Source organism: Topomyia yanbarensis, chromosome 2 (assembly GCF_030247195.1).
Source record: "Topomyia yanbarensis strain Yona2022 chromosome 2, ASM3024719v1, whole genome shotgun sequence".
NCBI classification, from domain to species: domain Eukaryota; kingdom Metazoa; phylum Arthropoda; class Insecta; order Diptera; family Culicidae; genus Topomyia; species Topomyia yanbarensis.
Window position 1 is genome coordinate 24,180,342 of NC_080671.1, and position 18,954 is coordinate 24,199,295.

At 38.1% G+C, this 18,954-nt stretch overlaps 1 protein-coding gene across 3 annotated transcripts in view; it reads right to left on the minus strand.

Annotated features, from left to right (window-relative positions):
• Positions 1–18,954, minus strand: part of LOC131678416 (CUGBP Elav-like family member 2) — a 1,026,317-nt gene that overhangs the window by 486,192 nt on the left and 521,171 nt on the right. The window contains exon 1 of one of the 3 annotated variants that reach the window (XM_058958566.1): positions 5,564–6,036. The exons of the other annotated variants lie outside the window; for them this stretch is intronic. Coding sequence (XP_058814549.1) covers positions 5,564–5,649 — 86 coding nt within the window. The 5' untranslated portion in view covers positions 5,650–6,036. Of the gene's footprint in view, positions 1–5,563; positions 6,037–18,954 lie in introns of those variants that run through there. 3 annotated transcript variants of the gene reach the window in all.

An 18,954-nucleotide genomic window follows, 5' to 3' on the forward strand; every position in this document is an offset into this window, starting at 1 on the left:
AAATAGCGAAAACGATACTTATAGAATTATTTCAAGAAAATTCATGACAAAATTTAACTGCATTCATCTGTAGTAATTTTATTTGCATCCTAATAGAACAACTATTGGGTGATATTTAGAAAAGCCAATCTGGTCCATGTAATCTGCTTCGTTATATTCCACTTCCTTTGAATCTTTTTTCTTGTGATGCAGAGCTCAAAAGAATTTATAACCTGTTCTGGCATGAATTTATTCTGAGCTCCAACTGTGACGATTATCGTACGCATAGCTCCGACATCTTCGAATTTTCTTGAAGTAAAATACAGTTCACACTCTGGAAATATTCTGCCCACAAGATCTGTCACAATCGCATGACAGAACATTTTCCGAATACCTTGCGGTTTGAACAAAAAGAATGAATAGAAGAATATTGGACCATCAACACGAAGAGTGTCAGCACTTCTTAACTTGTAAGGCATACTGTGACCCCAGTTCCCGAACAGAACAATGTGCCACCAAGCGTCAAGAAATTGATGTAACTGCTCTAACATCATCGACAATTAAGACGCTCCTCACGATGGCAACGATAAACAAAATTACATAATTAATTTAACAATCATACCCTGCTGTTGCAAAACACTTCAATTCCAGGTCCATGATGTACAATATGTGCTAATTTTGTTTGATATAGAAAATGTTCATGGCACAAATAATAAATAATTCTTGTGTAAAGAATATTTTTCTTATTGATTTCATTTTCATACTTTTTTATGATATTATGTAAGAAAGAACAAACCCTCCCTCCCCCTCAGATAAGAATTTGTAAGATATTTTGAAACTCCCCCTCCCCCCATATGCCCTTACGTAATTAGTGTATGGCCCCTAAAGGGTGTACGAAATCAAATAACATCACTTTCAAATCGCGATAACTTATTTTCCATTAGACATTTTCTATTGGAATTTTGGGTAAAATTAGCTCAATGTATATTGTTTACAATGTGTGTATTGAGCTTCAGCTTGTGCGATTACCCCTGGCTGCTACTTGGTTATTGATCTGGACTAGCTGAAGTTGCACAGGAAATCTATATAATTATGCTTGGTAGTAGCGAAACATCTTTCAATGTGCAACGCGTGGTAATCGACGCCAGAGAGGTGATTCCACTATCTGGACTAGATATCTATCCATCAACTCATGGACCGGGACCAACGGCTTTACTTCCCTTTCGAAGGAAGATGGGACCACATATTTTTTCACCTTAGAAAATCGCAGACCTCTGCTGGGATCTCTCGTATTAGCAAAAAAAACTGGGAATGGTCCAATCTACGGAAAGTCGTATTTTGGAACGTTTGGCCATTCCGAGGGTTTGTAAACCAGAAGGAAGTTTTTGTATTGTTTTATTTTGGTATGACGATAATTTTTTCACGATTCGGTAGTGTTTATACCATTGGAAAGTTATGTAATCCAACTTTTTACATTTCGCAAAAATAGTTCAAAAATATGTATAAAGTAAGTTGACCTTCACGGAAAAATGGTTCTTGTATTATTGATTTCTAGAAAAAGTTTTATTTCAAGAAACTATTAATGAAATTTTTATCTGATTAAAGAAAATTGTTTGATATTGAGTGTAGAATGTTAAACTAGAAAGATTTTCATCAATAGTTGATCAATAATATTTTTGAAATAATAGAAGTTTTGATTGATCACGAGTCATGAGTCACGAAAAATGCGTAATTTTTAAAATTCTCAAAAAATAATCAATTTTATTCAAATTGACGTTCAGAATTTTCTTTGTATTTGAAAATACCTCTCCAAAAAATCTCCAACTTATTTTATTGGATGTGCGTAACTAAAGTTACAATAGAATACACTTTGCTTTTATCAGACGCTTAAATGATTTTTCATATATAGTGTCAAATTTTACTTCGTAGTGTTTATTGAAACGTTTTCAACTTGTTTCGTAAACAGGGGATTATACTATATTTAAACAGGGGATTATACCTTATTTACTGATATTTACAAATTCCGAATTTATTCCCTCAAATACTTAAGGTGTTATATACCATCGACACATGCTTTCGTGACATTACAACAATTTTACGAACCTTCATTACAATATTTCACTGTACAAAGCCCTGTCGATTGTTTGGTGCTTCAAATAAGCCCGCTTCGTCATATAAATTCACTCGCTTAACCTTCCGGCAGTCGCGCTGGTGCACTGCTCTGAAAATCTAGCGATATCGTCTTAGGGCACCAGCGGCTTCAAATACATTGGAAGTTGTGACGCGTTGTAACGTCACGTTACCTTATCGTTCATAAAACAATCCTCTCCCAGTATATTCAGTTTATGCTGATTGAACACTTTGTGAATTTTTTCTACTTTCCGAATCTGTAATCAGTTTTGATGCAGGCGTTCATTTGAAAATGATATAACATATTTATGGATTGAAGGTCAAATAGTGGTAATGTCACGAAATGGTGTGTTTATTTAGTATATACAAAACAAACTAAAAACGCTGAAAAGCCTTGCCATGTTGACATGCATAGAATTATTTATATATTTGCGAGATTTGAAATCGAAAATTTTAAAAATTTCTCTTTTTGAACAAGATACTAAGGAAAATTTGAAAAAGGTTTTCAATTTGTCAAAACTGGAACCTTAGTCAATGTATTTAAGAAAGATCTAGTCTCAAATCAAAGCATTTCCATAAGACCATTAATCATAAAGGAAACTGTAAATAGAATAGTGATATCAATAAATACTAGCTAAAGACTCGTCGAAAACAGAGATTAGATGAAGTTTCCATGACGTTCCTGTGTCTGGAACTGTTGTTTGTGCATCACACATCAATAACTTGATTCAGCTAATTCTAAATATTTTGCAACCGACTAGTTTTGAAAGAAAACAATATTAAAAGATAATAAACGAAAACCAGCAGGGTGCCTTCTAGTTGGAGCTCGAATATAGATTGGCAAATGAAAAAGACCCTTCGTTGAAATTGTATTCAAGCAATTGTTGAAAAATTTCTGAATGGAATCACAATTTCCCCGGCCTGTCAAATTTTTTCATGACTTTAAAAACTCGGTTTATATTTTCTGGTGTTTAGGTGTAGTAGACGTTCTCAGTAGTTATTCTGGGAAAATTTGGGTATTTTGGTGATTCAAACACCTTTCAAGAATGTACAAAACTCGAATTGATGATATAAAAGCACATACATATTGAGGAAATACGAACGTTAAAGAGTCATCCACCATCATAATCTATAACTTTTAAACTACTTCAGATAGAAGTTTCACCCTTTTAGTAAAGTTGTTCAAAAACAAAAGCCTAAAGTTGAAACTTTATTATACTTTTATTAAAATTGTAAATCTCATGTTTGAAGGTATTAATTAGCTTACATACTGTAACATTAGAAATAACTTGATTTATCCGTATAAACCTCCGAAGATACCATAGTCTTTTGCTTAATTGTTTTGGTGTTAATAATTGGTCGCATGTTTTTGACGCACACGCACTGTGAACCGATCAATATTCAAAATTCTTCCGTATGTAATATTCAATATCTCTGCTTTGCTCCAATTTGAATTATCAATAGATCTTTAGAGTGGCATTCTCATGAGATTTCTGGTGCTATATGGAAAGTTTGTTTAATTCTGATAGTTAGAAAAAATAAAAATCGGTTGTTCAGAGTACAAGTGAAAGATAAGATATTGAAAATGTGTATATGTAATTGCTTTGGCATCGAATCGATGACCTTCCACTTATTAAGCGAAATCTCTGGCTCTGAAATTATTTAGACTGGAAGACACACTGACTAACTCTTAGATGTATTACTAGCATAACGTCAAAAATAATAAAAACGACCAGAAATCTAAAAAAAATGCTTTAATTTGTTGGGCCAAGCTACAGCAAAAAGATTGAGAATCACTGAAATACGCTATCGAGTGTCTCGTTGTTACAATAATGTTCACTAGTACTTTGTTAAAATATCTCGAATTCTAAAACTGAATCGGCGCATCAATCACCTCGTGTGAAACGCGCTTAAACCCCAGCAGGCAGAGGGTGCTTCTTTCTTCAATGCTAAGCAATCTGCTACCAAAACCACAAACTGGAGACGTTGCCCTCTTCTGCAGTGGCCCCGAACTAATTCACTTCGCACGGTAAAGTGTGTGCAGGAGGTAGTAGCAAAAGCGCTTGTCGAGGGTCCCTCTCTTATTTTCCCACTTGAAAGCTGTCAAGAAGTTGGTTAGCCGCCGACGCCACCACCGCCTATCGCCGCAGGAGGAGAACCAACACCCCGGCGGCCGGTGGCTGCCACGACGGTCGGCAAAACTGGTTAAGATAGGATAGCTCAGTCAGAGAAGCAAAAGACAGGAGAAAAAAAACGAAACTAAAACTTTGTGTAAACTCTCTGACACAGAAAATAGCTTTTCACTAGAGTGCATCTGGTCTGAAAAGAGACCGGGCCTGGTGGACGGACTGGCCTGGAAGGTTCAAGTTTTTCCTCCGGCGCGCAACAGCCAAAAGCAAAGGGATGAGATTAAAATGCCGGATGAAAGGTCTCATTTCTGTTTCTGTGCGAGAGTTGCTTTTCTCGCTGTGTGTGTGTGTTTTTTTATGCTGCAACATTTTTCGGGGGGAACTACGGAAAATTGCATGAAAAAGTCCTGAAATGTGCAACAGAGCGGTCACGATAATGGATGCGATGGAAGGGCGACTTTGTGAAGGAATTTGCGAATACGATGGACGAAAAAAAAAATGAAAACAACTTAGTTATGGAGCTGAAACTGAGCAAAATAGGATTTTCGTTAGTTGATTCGGAAAAGAAGACGGGACTCCGCAAGTGGGGCATTATTGGTAAGATTGGGAGGGCAACGTCGAAAAATTTCGTTGGTGGGAATGTGAATGAAAGTCGAAAGGTATGACAGGCTTAGATTATGAACATCCCTATGGCCATTTTTGTTATTTCAAAGAATTCTCTAATACTAAATCAAAGTTAGCAGTGACTTTTGATCTGTAAAGTATTTGATAACCATGGACTATGAAGCCGTGTCGGGAAGCGAAACCTCATTGAAAAGTGTTGACTATCTAAGAGGTAGTAGATTTTTATCGTGACCCGCTTAATAAAAATTAAAAAATTGTTTTTTCCCGAAAAATCCATGTTTCACAGTTCCCCTCCCAAAATGAACTATTTTACCCGTTTCCAAAAAGTTCAACTGTCTAGAGCCACTAAATGAACCACAGAAGCAAACTATCCGGTGGAAGCAGCCCCAGTGGTTAAAACTGGCATCCGACAGTATACGTAAAAAAATGTAAACATTTCCGTTATAGTGGTACAACTTTTAACCCGCAATAGCAACGAATAGTTGCTGGCCTGAGCTACGCTTCGAACTGTCCACACTACACGTCATGGCCAACTGCTGTACACGCCAACCAACCGACCGACCGACCACAATAATTCCATCACACTTTTCACACACCATATCCTAAGCCGGCACAGAAGAATGTGCCAGTCGTCAACTCGGTAACTATTCCCGCTCAAAATGGCGAATGTTAGGGGAGGAAAAAAAGCGCACACTACTCACAGTTCATCAAGGTCGACTGGATCGGTCATCGAGTGGAAGGGGTTGAAGAACCGCTGGCGGTTTTCCTGGTATGCTAACATTTTCATTTTCACACTTGTTCACAATAGGCACTACTACGGTAAAACTTGCAAAAAAGGGCAAAACGCGCTTAACGAAATTTATCGCTTCGAGAAAAAAAACACTTGAAATTATTCTAGACACAGGGAGAATTTTCTTCTCACTAAAATCGTGCAAATAGTTGACGCGTGAACACTTTCCGTTAGGTAACGGCGAAAAAAGGGAACGCGATTCACAAACGGAGTAAAATGGCGTCAACGAGGCCGTAATTTCGCGTCACAATATTCAGACAGAAGTTAAAAGTACTTCGAAAAGATAACGAAAGCGATGATGATCACTTTGGATGAGAAAAAAAAATAACCGAAATACCGAACCGGGGAAGGGAAGAAGCCAACAACGAGCGCAACCGTTTTTAATAACTGATAAAAACGAAATGAGATTGATTTTGGTACGATACGGTTAAGTGGTCGAGTTGAATCAGAACGGGTATGAGTGGGGAGTGGTGGGGATCCGATGTACGTGAAGGTGCAAGTGATGGGAATCTATTGTTCTGCAATTTATTTGGAAGTGATTGTGAGTGTTGTTTCAGTTCGATTAAAGTCAGGGTTGAATTTCAGTAAATCGTAAACTAATGTTCTCTTGGACATTTTTTGAAATTTTATCAGTCAGTGATGATCAATAGGCATTTTTATAATCAAACGTATATTTCTTACAATCTATTTAGGCTTCTCTTTGGAGATGTTTACATTGTAGCAAGTGTTTTGCTCTTAGCACAAAAAATGAAAAGTAATGATAAAAAATTAAATGAACAACTTTTTGGTTTGTCACTTGAATCTTGGATTCAAAACTACGCAATGGAATTAAGGGTGATCCTAGTTTAGTTGGTAAATCGATTGCCTTGTACGAAGCTCATCTGGGTCTGCCTTCTTCCTCGCTTGTGTTTGCGTCCATGAGCTTTGATTTTCGCAGTTAGATGTTTTGTGCTTTGTGTGTTTCGTGTGATTCTGGTATAATTGATTTCATTTTTGTTCATTACTTCCTTATGTATCGTGAAATATTTTTTGTACTGTTGTTTTTTTGGTTGGCTGTCTGTGGTGCATCAGCTGATGTCGTGTTGCATGTTGTTTTTCACGATGAAGCTTTCTACTTCGGATAAGAAGTTGAACGTTATTAGTACTATATGTCTTGTATGATGTAGTTGCATATGTGTCACTTCTGTAAGCCTACATTAGCTACATTGTTTGTCGCAGAGTTCTTCCAATGGATTCACAATTAATTTCACTGTCAAATTACAGCAAATTAATATTAAACCCACTGTACGAAGTACGAAACTGAGCGTGAGAATGTTGATCCGTCAGTGGAAAATGGTTTACTGGTTCACTATGGACCAGATGTGGTAAAGCGCAGATCCGAGACGAGAATAACTGTTTCAAGTTACTTTTGGGCCTTGGTGAGTGGTCTCCAAGGTTGAGCTTTTAATGAACAACAATAACAAGTTGCTCTTGAATAATCCTTACTCGCAGATGTTGAAATAGACAAATTTAACGTCATGGATACCCTGATCAAGATTGAAATTCAAATCAATAAGTTTGCTTTTCACTCTAGACTGCCAAATAGATTAATAGGTTCAATATGCTTGCGAACGTTTTCTCAATATTTGTTAAATATTCGAAAAACATTGATCTTCAAATGTTTATCTTCTAGATCTATTTTATCTTATGTAAGAATATAACGTTTAATGTAAGGAAACATTTATTATATCGGCATCATGAAGCGTAAGTAGACTTGGACGGATTGGACTTGCGAAGATCGGTCTCTGTGCTTGTGGTGATGGTTGTTACGACACCGACTATGTTGTTTGGGCGTGTGCGAATATTGTGGCGTTCGAACTCAGTTACTGGTTTCACTCCGGTCCAAGATGTAATAGCAAACCTCAACTCCCATATATATTCCTCATCTATCTACCTCTTCTTACAAACAATTAATATCTAAATTTAGCACTGTTTTTCTTTTGCTTCTCGTTCTCAGAAATCCCTTTTACGGCCCTTGTTATGTCGACTCGCATCAGAGTGCTACTACACGATCGTCTTCACCCTTAACACTATGCTTTCATAAACGGAATTGAAATCGAAAACAACCTGAATGTCTGATCAATTCTTTTGAAGGACTCCTTGCGGGTCCGAGGAGGGCCTTCCGACGTCCCGCTGCGTGCTATCTTGACGTTGCCGATTCTTCGTTTGCTATATTATCTTCACTGTAACTGAATACAGCTACCGAACAAGTGAAAATGAACAACGAAATAAAAAAAATATGCTTGGAAGGAGCAAATCGTTCTCACAGAGCATGTTTCACTAATGCAATATTTTCATAAAATAATCAATAACGACGCCGGCCACGACCAATGCTATTCTACCGGGAAAGGAAAGGAATATTAGCTTGACACTAGCTGTTGATAGAAACCGAGACCAGGGATGCCACATTGAAATCTGTGTTTCGGTCAAAAATATCTTTTTACCATCTGTGATAACTTAAACAGGAAAAAAAAATCTGTGAAAATCTGTGATAAATTTCCGAAAAATCCGTAAAAAATCACAATATTTCCAAAAATCTGTGAAAATCTGTGAAATTTTCATCAATATGCCAAAGATATGCCATCTGCAAAAAAGAATCTGTGATCAAAAATTGTGAAAAAAATCTGTGACATAACAGAAAAATCTGTGAATATGGTAACCTTGACCGAGACTACCTCTGGATCTCCATGAGCATCAGGGGAAAGACATTGTGTTAGTAGGAAAAGGAAAAGATCAGAAGTTATGTCTTGGTAGACAATATGAAGTTAGCAATATGCACGAAAGTTGAGCAACTTGAACTCCGGACAGACGGTCATTGGGAATACTGCTGATTATTTATAATTCAATGAACAGATTCAGATTGTTTTAGATTGCTTTTTTAGCTTTAGTTGTTCATCAGGACTGCTCTCTATAAATATCAAGTGATGACCATGTGAAAATATGACGCGACGAATTTGCATAAAGACATCAGTAGACAATTCCGGAAAGCGACTAAAATGTTGTGACTGGTTGCATCTTTAAGGTAGTAAGTTGGGGTTAATATTTTGATTTTATCTCGCCAGTATGTGGTAGCCGACTCATTCGCACACATCTTCTCACGTTGCATTAAAGAATAAAGCTGCGTTTCGATGATTAAACACGCAGCGAAGCATCACCTATCGTTCTTATTTGTTGTTCGTTATGGAATAATAACAAGAGACAGAGGTGAACAAGAACTAGGGAAAAATCAGAGCATCTGTTTCATATTTTCCATTCACAGTACAAATGCTTCAGAATTAGGTCCTTTAATTCCGATTTGAATAAAACAATACACTCAGGTTTTTTAAAGCGGTTTTTTGTGCGGATTTTGAAATTTACGTGGTTTTCATTTACGCGTATTTTTGAATTTACGCGGTATCCATTAACGAGGTTCCTATTAATGCGGATTCTTAAATTTACGAAGTCTTCATTTACGCGGATTTCGAAAATTTACGCGGTTTTCATTTACGCGGTTTTCGTTTATACGGCCTGTATCCCGCGCGCAAAAAAAATCCTGAGTGTATTTTCAAAAGCGTCTTATATTTTCGTTATTCGTACAACTTTTTCTGTTTGGTGGAACAACTTTAAGCTATTTTTAAACGCGTAGTCAAACGTAGCTCATCCTGCAATCAATAATACAACACAGTTTTCTTGAAGAAACCGAATAATGATTAAATATTTTTATTCATAAAACAAACCAATTACTGAACAGGTTAGTGCCACTATCATTTTCTGAGTATTTATGCAGCAAATCGTATCCTAAAATCGGATGGATGACCCACTCTTCCATATGTCTGAATCGAGTGATGCAAAAATGATTGTCCGCACCCATATTTATAGATTCGAGTGGAAGTGGTGTTCTAATTATTGAACCATTTAACCAGCTTTACGTGAAATTCGAGCCTGAAATTCTCATTTCTATTCATTGAACGATGAAATTAAATTGATTTACCTTCGTCTATTGACTGCCTCTTTCGTCACAAAAAAAATGCAAACCAACTCAATTCAATTCAAGACCGTTCTTCTTGCGATTCTATGAAAATGAGTAGCCGAACCCGAAACTTTTATTTCGTTCTTATTGACACTCAGTCATTTTCGATGATCCTTTTCAATTCCCACAAAATGAAATTAAAGCAGTTGGCATCATAAAATATCACTAGAACTCGGAAAACAGAGGAAATATGCGCCTACTATGCTTCTGTATTCAAGGCCGTGTAGCGTGGTCTTCTGGAGTAGATCAAATTTGTTTATCAGCGAGGCCGTCAAGTTAGATTCTGTAAGACAATCTAATTGGAAAATAATGTAGATGACAATGTCCCTGAGGAAAGGATTCAGGTTTAAACATGAAACATTTTCACATAGACAAGTGAAGGTAACAAAAGTTGTATAACAGTTGAATGACACAAACTGGATGAGCAGTACTTTCACTTAGGATAGGACAAGGATTATTCATGAATTAGAAGGATCAGTAAAAGTAAGTAAGAAAGTAAAAAGTTTGTGGACTTGAAAAGGCCGTTACTGATTAAAACAGCTGATAATGACGTTCTTTGCAGACCCTCAGGTTCATTTCCTCACACAATAAGCGCGGAGCAGGGATACACCGATTTCTTAGTCTATTTCGGGCAAAACTAACTAAACTCTTCCTGATCTAGATTTTCACTTCGCGCTGGACTATAGGCCCGTGCATAGAAAAAGACTCAGCTGATAGTAAAATGGATGCCTCATCAAAGACTTCGCGTTTAAAATCACATACTCGGTCTATCTGATTTTCATTCGGATCAAAGAACAACCGCTATATATTTTAAAGATTTCGAAACAACCGAGACAGAAATATTCAGCCGTGATAGATATATCGGAAGTTCACCTAGATAAGTTCAGAATTGTTCTATTCTGTCTAAAGCAAGCACAAATGATGTTACTGGCGACGAACGGTAGTCTACATGCCCGCTCACAAAGTTGAAATCGACGCTGTATTCATCGATTCGAGATGGTTGTTTAAAAAACCGCTTGCTCCAATGAGCAAAGATTTTAAATAGTAATCGCTGATCTTTGGTGGGACTGTTTTGCCTAATAACATCTTGTTCGACAAGGTTGGTCAGTCTGTTCCGTTTCCGTTGTACCGCTCTTGTGAGTACATTTGTTACTGCTCCTAAAAACTTTAGGCAGATGAGATTCATGGTAAAGGTTAAATTTTTTGTCATGAGAGGCCGCGAATTAAAACAGTTTGAGAGTACGAAACAAACAGCCTCTGGTCTTACAAATTTGAGATGAGATCAAACAAGGAGTTTATAACGCTTCCAGGAATACCAAAAATCTTAAGTGGCTCAACATTTCAACCAGAGATTCAACTTATTGCAGCACTGGTTGTGTCTAGGCTGGATACACAAATTTGTGTTATTGCGGGACTCTTCTCGGTACCGAGGAGACATCAATTTTCAGAGTACGGCATTGCGTTGTCTGCTCGATGATAATCGATCCAGCTTACTCCATGATGTTTGCAACAGTTTAAAGGAAGTGACCTGCTTTATTGCCTTTGAATGTGATCTGTCCCATTTATGTTTCTATGAAATTGAGAAAACACGCGATAAGTTTACAATCAGATTCTCACGGATTCCAATGTGTGCTCTTATCACAACATTTCCAATACAAACTGCATGTCACTCGAGAGTGCCCTGTCTAGGTGTACTTCTGAGTGACCAGAGCAACTTATAGAATGGAAGACATATAACCACAATTCTTCTGTCGTGACTAGTGTTTGCTGTTAAATCAAAAAGACATTTTACGACCCTGACAGCAACTAGAAGATATGAAACACGTTGGCTTATAATCGTTCATAGCGAACCCTGAAAGTGGTATTAAGGACATGACTTTCATTTGAAGTGCGATGAAATAAATCTCTGGCACAGTTTGCTTGGCACAGAAAGTGTCAAACCCATGATACTTCGTTTGCGATTGGCATATTTTAGTTTCTGCAGCCTTTCATTCCTCTGTACGGAGATACACCGTCCTGCCCTCAGTCGCCTCCTACGATCTGCGAGTAAAAATCTAGTGTATCGATTCTTGGCAATTATGTTTTTTTTTTTTCAGGGAATGGTAATGGGCCACGGTGTCTTTGTCGAACAACTTTATTCAAAAAAATTCGGCATCTGTAAAACTTCGGGATATGAAAGAATGGACTTTTCCCTTTCATTTGAAAGTAAAATTAAAATATTCTGTCGGGGGGTCTAAAAAAACTTATTTTAAAGTTTTTTGATTGAAAACTTAAGATTTTTAATGAAACTAATGCGCATTTTTGCTACTAATTGGTACTATAGACATTCAAAAAATAATAAAAATGAGAATCTGATGAACAGTATCATTGTCTACAACTTCGTAGAAAGTAAATCTATGTAAAATCACCCGAAAAAGTTATTGAAATTTTATCAGTTTTTATGTCTATGGATTAAGAAGTCGATCAACAAGGACTTATTAAAAAATGTTGGGTTTAAATTAACAGTAAATTCAGATAAATTTCAATGTTAAACAAAGTCCCATTCTCAGCAGTAGAAAATATATTTCCAGATTCCTCCGGTTCTTGGGTGACATTGACACTTTATGAACAAGGAGGTGTGGAAAGGTGTTGACCAAATTTATTCGATAATCTTATACCTTTTCAAGATGTTGATTAATGTAATAACGTATTTTATCATGCCCTTTTTATTTCTTTTCTCGCTCTGGGAGATAGCTAATGTAAACTAGAATGACCCTTCTTCCTGATCCTATCCTGCCTGGTAAAAATCAATTGGTTTAAATTCAAAGCTTTATATTTAAACTAAAGTAGACAGTTCGAGTCATTGTAATAAACAACGGATTTTATTGCAACTTTGGGTTGAGAATCCTGTTTGTCCTTATTAACATTAAAAAAACATCTTTCTTGAAAGAGAAAAAAGCTCTTTGAGTTTTGGATCCATGTTTGTTATCTTTTTAAGTAGATTCATTTCATCAGAATTTATAGATGCAGAGTTTTGCTTGTCCTCAAATTTTATTACCGAATCGAACACACTTCACATAATCTTAGAAAAAAGTTTCATAATTTCCTTTAAAAAGAAATTCCGGAGTCGTTAGTCGTTGAGCATGGATAACAACAGAAAACGAACAAGAAGATATCAGGCTGGACCATACATTCAGTAAACTCTCAGAGTAAGTCTGTTTATTGAAGATTTCCCTCATAAAATGGGATAAGAGCAAAAACCACATATCAAAAAGACAGAGTTGCCAGTTCAGTTCAGAATCTGGAGACATTAAAAGCAACACGTCTTTCGGTTAAAGGTGATGCTTTCTACTTTTATATTGAGATCGCTATCTTCGTAGAATAGATAAAACCTTTATTTCTCATTTGCTTGAACATAAATCTCATCGAATTATTTTTCTATCCTTCATGAAACTGTCAATCAGGATTCTCAATCGAAATCCAATCAAATGACTGAATATTTAATCGAGTTTAATCAAATATAAAGTTAAAATTTAGGCCAAATATATCCCACAAGATGCTAACGAGCAAAAAGGTTGATTCAAGATTACATCAAGCATACTCCAGAATGAGTGAAGAAATAAAAAAGAAGAAACAAATATATCTGTGACAGAAAAAAACTTTCATTTTGCTGTATTACCCAGCATCTTTCAAAAGAGTACTAATTTCGTTCAAATTTTATCTACTCTACTCTATATCTCGTTGATCTTAAAATATCATTGGTGCGTATAAAACGGTGGAGTCTGGAATTATGTTTTTTCCACTTAAAGGTGGGACTTTGCTAGCATTCATGTTCTTCTGAGCACACTGTTAAGATAAGGCAAACCATTTTTTTTACAAATGGAAATGTTTTTGGAATAAAGCTTCTTAACCAATAGGCCCCGTTCGAATCTAGAAACTTTTATAAAAATTGAATAGCTTTCTCTGGCGATTTTAGATCGCGATGTAGTTTTCTACAAAGTTGTACACAATGAAATTTTTCATCAGATTCTCACTTTTGGTAAAATTTGAATGTCTAAAGTGCTACCTATGGGCAAAAATGTGAACCAGTTTCATTAAAAATCCTAAGTTTTCAAACAAAAATACTTTAAAATAAAAAGTTGTTCTGGAGCCCCCGACAGAATGTTTTAATTTTGCTTTTAAATGAAAGGGAAAAGCCCATTCTATCACATGCTGAAGTTTTAGCGATGCCGATTTTTTTTGAATAAAATTGTTCTACCAAACATACCGTGGGGCAGTTATCAATATTGTAGTGGACACCATTTACTGCTGAGTACAAATGAGAATTAAGCGATGACGACTCGGTTGAGATGATGCATTATGCTATGTCAAATAAACGATCATCAACAAGCAATTGAAATTGTAAATTAACTCATTCCAGGAATAGAAAACCTTTTTCAATGCCACTTTGTTCCATTACTGGGAACTTCATAAGTTTTTTTATTTCAAGATTAAAACCCCAAACTGAGCATTGTCTTATTTCCGGAAACTTCGGGTTTTAGGGAGAATAGGTTATTTTTTGTTCCAAATTTAAAACAAATTTCCACCGGAAAAAATCTCATTATTTTAAACAAAGCAGAAACTGACTCTATTGCCACACGCGCTTCAGATAGCTTCAACCACATGTATTAAAGCCTGCTATGACCTTGACTGCCAATACTCGCAACACGAACGGTAAACCTCCACAACACAAGCACTCCGATAACGAACACCATCATTTCTTCGGAGCGTTCAAAGATTCTTTTGTCATTTCATATCTTGGCTGCTTTCCCGAAGAATACCACGAAATCGTCCTATTCAAAAAAAGAAGTTATACAAGCATGTGGCATTATCACCAGCGAGAAATAGCAAATGAAAACACTTTTCGCTCTGCTTTCAGTGGCTTGGCTGTGGCGTAGCCGCCGCACCGCGCCGGGTCGTGAACCTTCTCACTCCCATTGCCTACTGTTCGCCCGCCACATGCAGCAATCGCAGGAGCTGCTGAACCAGAGATTTGACGATACCTCGGGTTGTGAGTTTCTACTGGCATTTTTCCTCCCTCTCTATTCCCTACCCCACACAAAAAAGCCATAATCGTTTCACTTCAAAATGTGAAGGTTTGCGGTTTTGCCTTGACTTGCAAGTTCCTCCGACCACTCTTTCTTCGCCAACTAACACACCGCAAAAACCGCACAAAATAACCTTGATTGCTGTAATTCTTTTCTCCAAAAAGTTTTCGCTTTCTCTGTCTGCCCGACAGTGATTATGATGGAAAAAGTGTAAATGTGTGTTCTTTGGTGCACGGTTACTTCTTCGGTTTGTCGCCTCCCCCCCCCCCCCCCCCTCGCCGTGCCGTTCTGACTCTTCTACCTTGTTATATTATTTTCTAACTTTTTATGTGATGTGTTCGAGAGTGACCTTACCTCCACTCGAATGATAACTGATAGGGATGAATTTTGTACGTTGCTACACGCAAACGAATCCAATCGGAAGATTGCACCGTCACAATTTTTACATCGAAGTTCACCGATAAATGCAAATTTTCCACATTACACAATCATCCGATCGTTATCGACCTAGTTAACATCCCCTTCTTCGAATAACTGTTGCTCGGTGTTTGAACTCGATCGTTTCGAATCGGAAAGCAGAGTATAAAACCGATAAAAATTCATAGTCTGCTATCTTCCCTAAGCACATAATATCACATACGTACATATAACCAACCACTCCGGCGGCGATTGTGGGGTCAAAGGGCAAAAGAATTCAGCTGTGCCACGACTCTGATTCAACACCACCACCACTCGGTCCCCATTCCGGAAATAGTGGCCATCGGCGTCCTGTTCCTGTCGCATGTAGGATACCCGCTTAAAGTCAAGATTTCCTCGTCTTACCAAGAAAAATGTCTCTCGAGAAAAGTGCCTTCGTTTTACTGCTGGGGGGTGATTGGTTTTGCACCAGATGACCTTATGGCTTGTGGTGTGATGTGATTGAGCGCAAAAACTACCCTGCCCGAGGGTTGAGCTGTTCCAGGAAATAGCAATGCGAAAAATAGAGTCCGGATTGTGTCAAGCAGTTTTATTGATTCGATTGATAGATTTTTGTAACTGTCGATAATAAAATTGAAAATCGACAATATAGTTTTCTAGACCGTTATTCACATTCTGACGGTGAGGAATGTATTGATCGAAATTACCTTAAGTGATAGTGAGATTTTTGCAGTATTTCTGTACGACGGCTGTAGACTGGGTCAGCGTCGCCATGTGTTATGAAAAGATAGGAATCGAGTTCAGGAAACTGGCTCAAATGGCACGTTCCCCATGTTGATCGGAGATTTTTGCCTTGCCATGATTTGTCTTTTCATCATTCTCCTGACGGGAAGGATTGGGGAAGTGGTAAGGTTAGGGCTAAGAAAAAATATCGACACAGAGAACGTAGCCAATACGGAAATATTCTTCACTTCAAAAGGATTAAAAAGACACTTCTCGATGAACGAATATATCAACACCCCCGAGGGGATATTGAGATAACAGAACGACAACACCCCCGAAGAGATATTGTCATTCAAATACGGCTTAAGCCGATTTAGGTTTATAAAATTTCACCGTGACTTTTTTGCAGCCATAGCCCAAAATATAACCCTTTTTTCACCAAAAATTCCAAAGATCTGTTGTCGATACTGCAAAAATACTGCTGTATTTTCTCTGTAATCGAATTGGTTTTCAAAACTTCCAAGCAAAGCCTATAGCTGTTTACAACACTGGGTTAAGAACAATAGCATATATACCAAATGATGTGAAGCTCCGCAATCGGATTCACAAGGATCACACGAATAATCCTCAGCACGCTGAATAGTAGCATTGTGATAATTGAATTTGCAATGTCCAGTCAGTGCACTGATAAGAATATTGCAATTGTGCTTGGAAAAAACGTAACAAATTCTTTGACAGTTTTCGGACTCGGAATCCGGCAGAAAATCTTTTATTTGAGCGCAAGTTTGCAAGCTACACCAATGGTTGGCATGCTCGGATGCAGCCCGGGAGCGAATCTTGTGCTTTACTCAATTTATCGACAGTTGTATAACTGTCCGCCCATTCATTTCCAGCAATATCGGAATGATTGGCTACCAATAAAAGGTAGATAGAATTTGAAATGCTAATTTCTTCAATTTGAATTCGACATGCGATTACCAATTTCGATCTCGAATCTGCCGAACTAAGTGCTTTCAAGGCTGCCTGACGGTCAGAGAAAAAATAGGTTCTTTTACCGCAAATTCCTTGTGGAAGTGTCGATTGTACTCTACACAGAATAACGTAGAATAGCGTAGATTTCAGGTGAGATTGGTCTGATCTCATTTCACTACAATAGACACCAGCACCGGCTCGGCTCTCCAACAAAGAATCGTCAGTATATGTAGCTAGTTGCACGATCTATTAAGTTACTGTTCCAGAGTGATTCCCTGTGCAACTTTAGCTAGTCCAGATCGATAATGGAGTGGCAGCCAGGGGTGGTTGCACAAACTCAAACTCAAGCCGGTCTTGTTGAGACTTGAGACATTTATGCAGAGACTTTTCCAACCACTTCGTATGCTTTGCGAGCTTAGATACCTCCGACCCGTCACTGCGTCTGCGATTCCAAATTCCTCTACATAACTTTATGAGTCGCGCAAGATAGGTATTACAACAACACCCTAGAAGCACGCATAACTCGGAGCGGACAAGCCTGCTACTATGAGTGAGTTTATTTTATCCACGACCACAGCCAAGACACTTGGAGATTCAATCGTTGGAAAATACCGATCTATCTAGTCGCCGTGTCGTCTTCGTAGGAGTCCCAGTTCGCAGATTTAGTATTGCGATATGTGACGATATCTAGCGAGACGATTAAATGATCAAAGACGATGTACTTATGATGAGATAAAGAGGGTTCAAGCTCGTTGGGTGTGAGATAGTTTGCCAATTCTTGCATAATACCGTCAGATCTGAGAGTTACATTTAACACCTCTTTCCTGCCAGCTCGTGCAAATGTTGGGCTATTTCCTACATTAAATATTTGCAGATTTGTACTACTTCAGTATTCAATGTATTGTTTGGTTCACTGACGTACTGCACTTGTCAGTCTTCTGTGCCTAAAAGTGTTTTAATTGTGTGAAATACTTATCTTACTTCCGTTGAAATCGAAGATAATTGCTCCCCGAAGTTGTCTCCTGTACGGTGTTGTGTTTGTTTTGCAAAATTGTCGCAAGGAATTGAGTATTTTGTGCAATAATTTTGCTCAATTTGCGACATTGTTTACATTCCCGTGACTAGTGTGTAATTCCCCACAAAAATTGTACGCGCTCATTTCGCCACCTGCACGTGAACAGCGGAAAGTGTTCCCCACATTACAATTTGGCGCATAGCGAGACGAGATCGAAAAAGCTGGTCATAGGGCGGGTTGAAAGCAACCATGAGTATGAGTTGCAAGTCATGCGATTCTCCCGTTAATGGGATTGAGAGAATTGCATGCCGAGGCCGCTGCGGATCGGTTTTCCACCGCACTTGTATTCCTGGTATGCAGCGATCTGCACTAGACTTAATGTCTAGCTTCAATAAGAATCTGTACTGGCTGTGTGACGATTGTGTTTGCTGTTTCAACACATGGGTGCAGCAACCCGATTCCGCTGCTCCTATCGTGGACACAAACAAGTTATGTGAGGCAGTAGACAATCTAAACGCGGTCGTCTCAAATCTCTCGAGCCGCATTGAGACTCACTTTCCGGCTAATTCTGGCTCTTTAAATCAAAGGGGGCTGTTTGTGAAGCGACTTCCGGGGGACCTGCCCACTCCAAAACGAAGTCGTGAGAATGATGCAAAAATTCGCGCCACTGCAGTCGGTGTCTGTGGTACTAGAACCATTCAGCGAGAAATCAGAACAGTTTCTGATGAACGCGATCAGTTCTGGGTCTATCTGAGTCGCCTCGACCCGAGTCATACAGTGGAGGAGATTGTTGCTATGACCCAAGAATGCCTCGGTATAAGCGATACACCCAAAGCAATTTTGTTGGTAAAAAAAGACACGGATCTCACAAAACTCAATTTCGTCTCGTTCCGAGTTGAGCTTCCGAGTGAGCTGAAGGATACTGCACTCAAAGCGTCCACTTGGCCCACTGGAGTATTCGTTCGTGAATTCAATTTCGACCAGCCAAAGCAGGATAGATTTCGTTAATGGGATACCGGAATGCACCGCAGCTTGTATTATGGAAGCCCTCGATCCCCCGC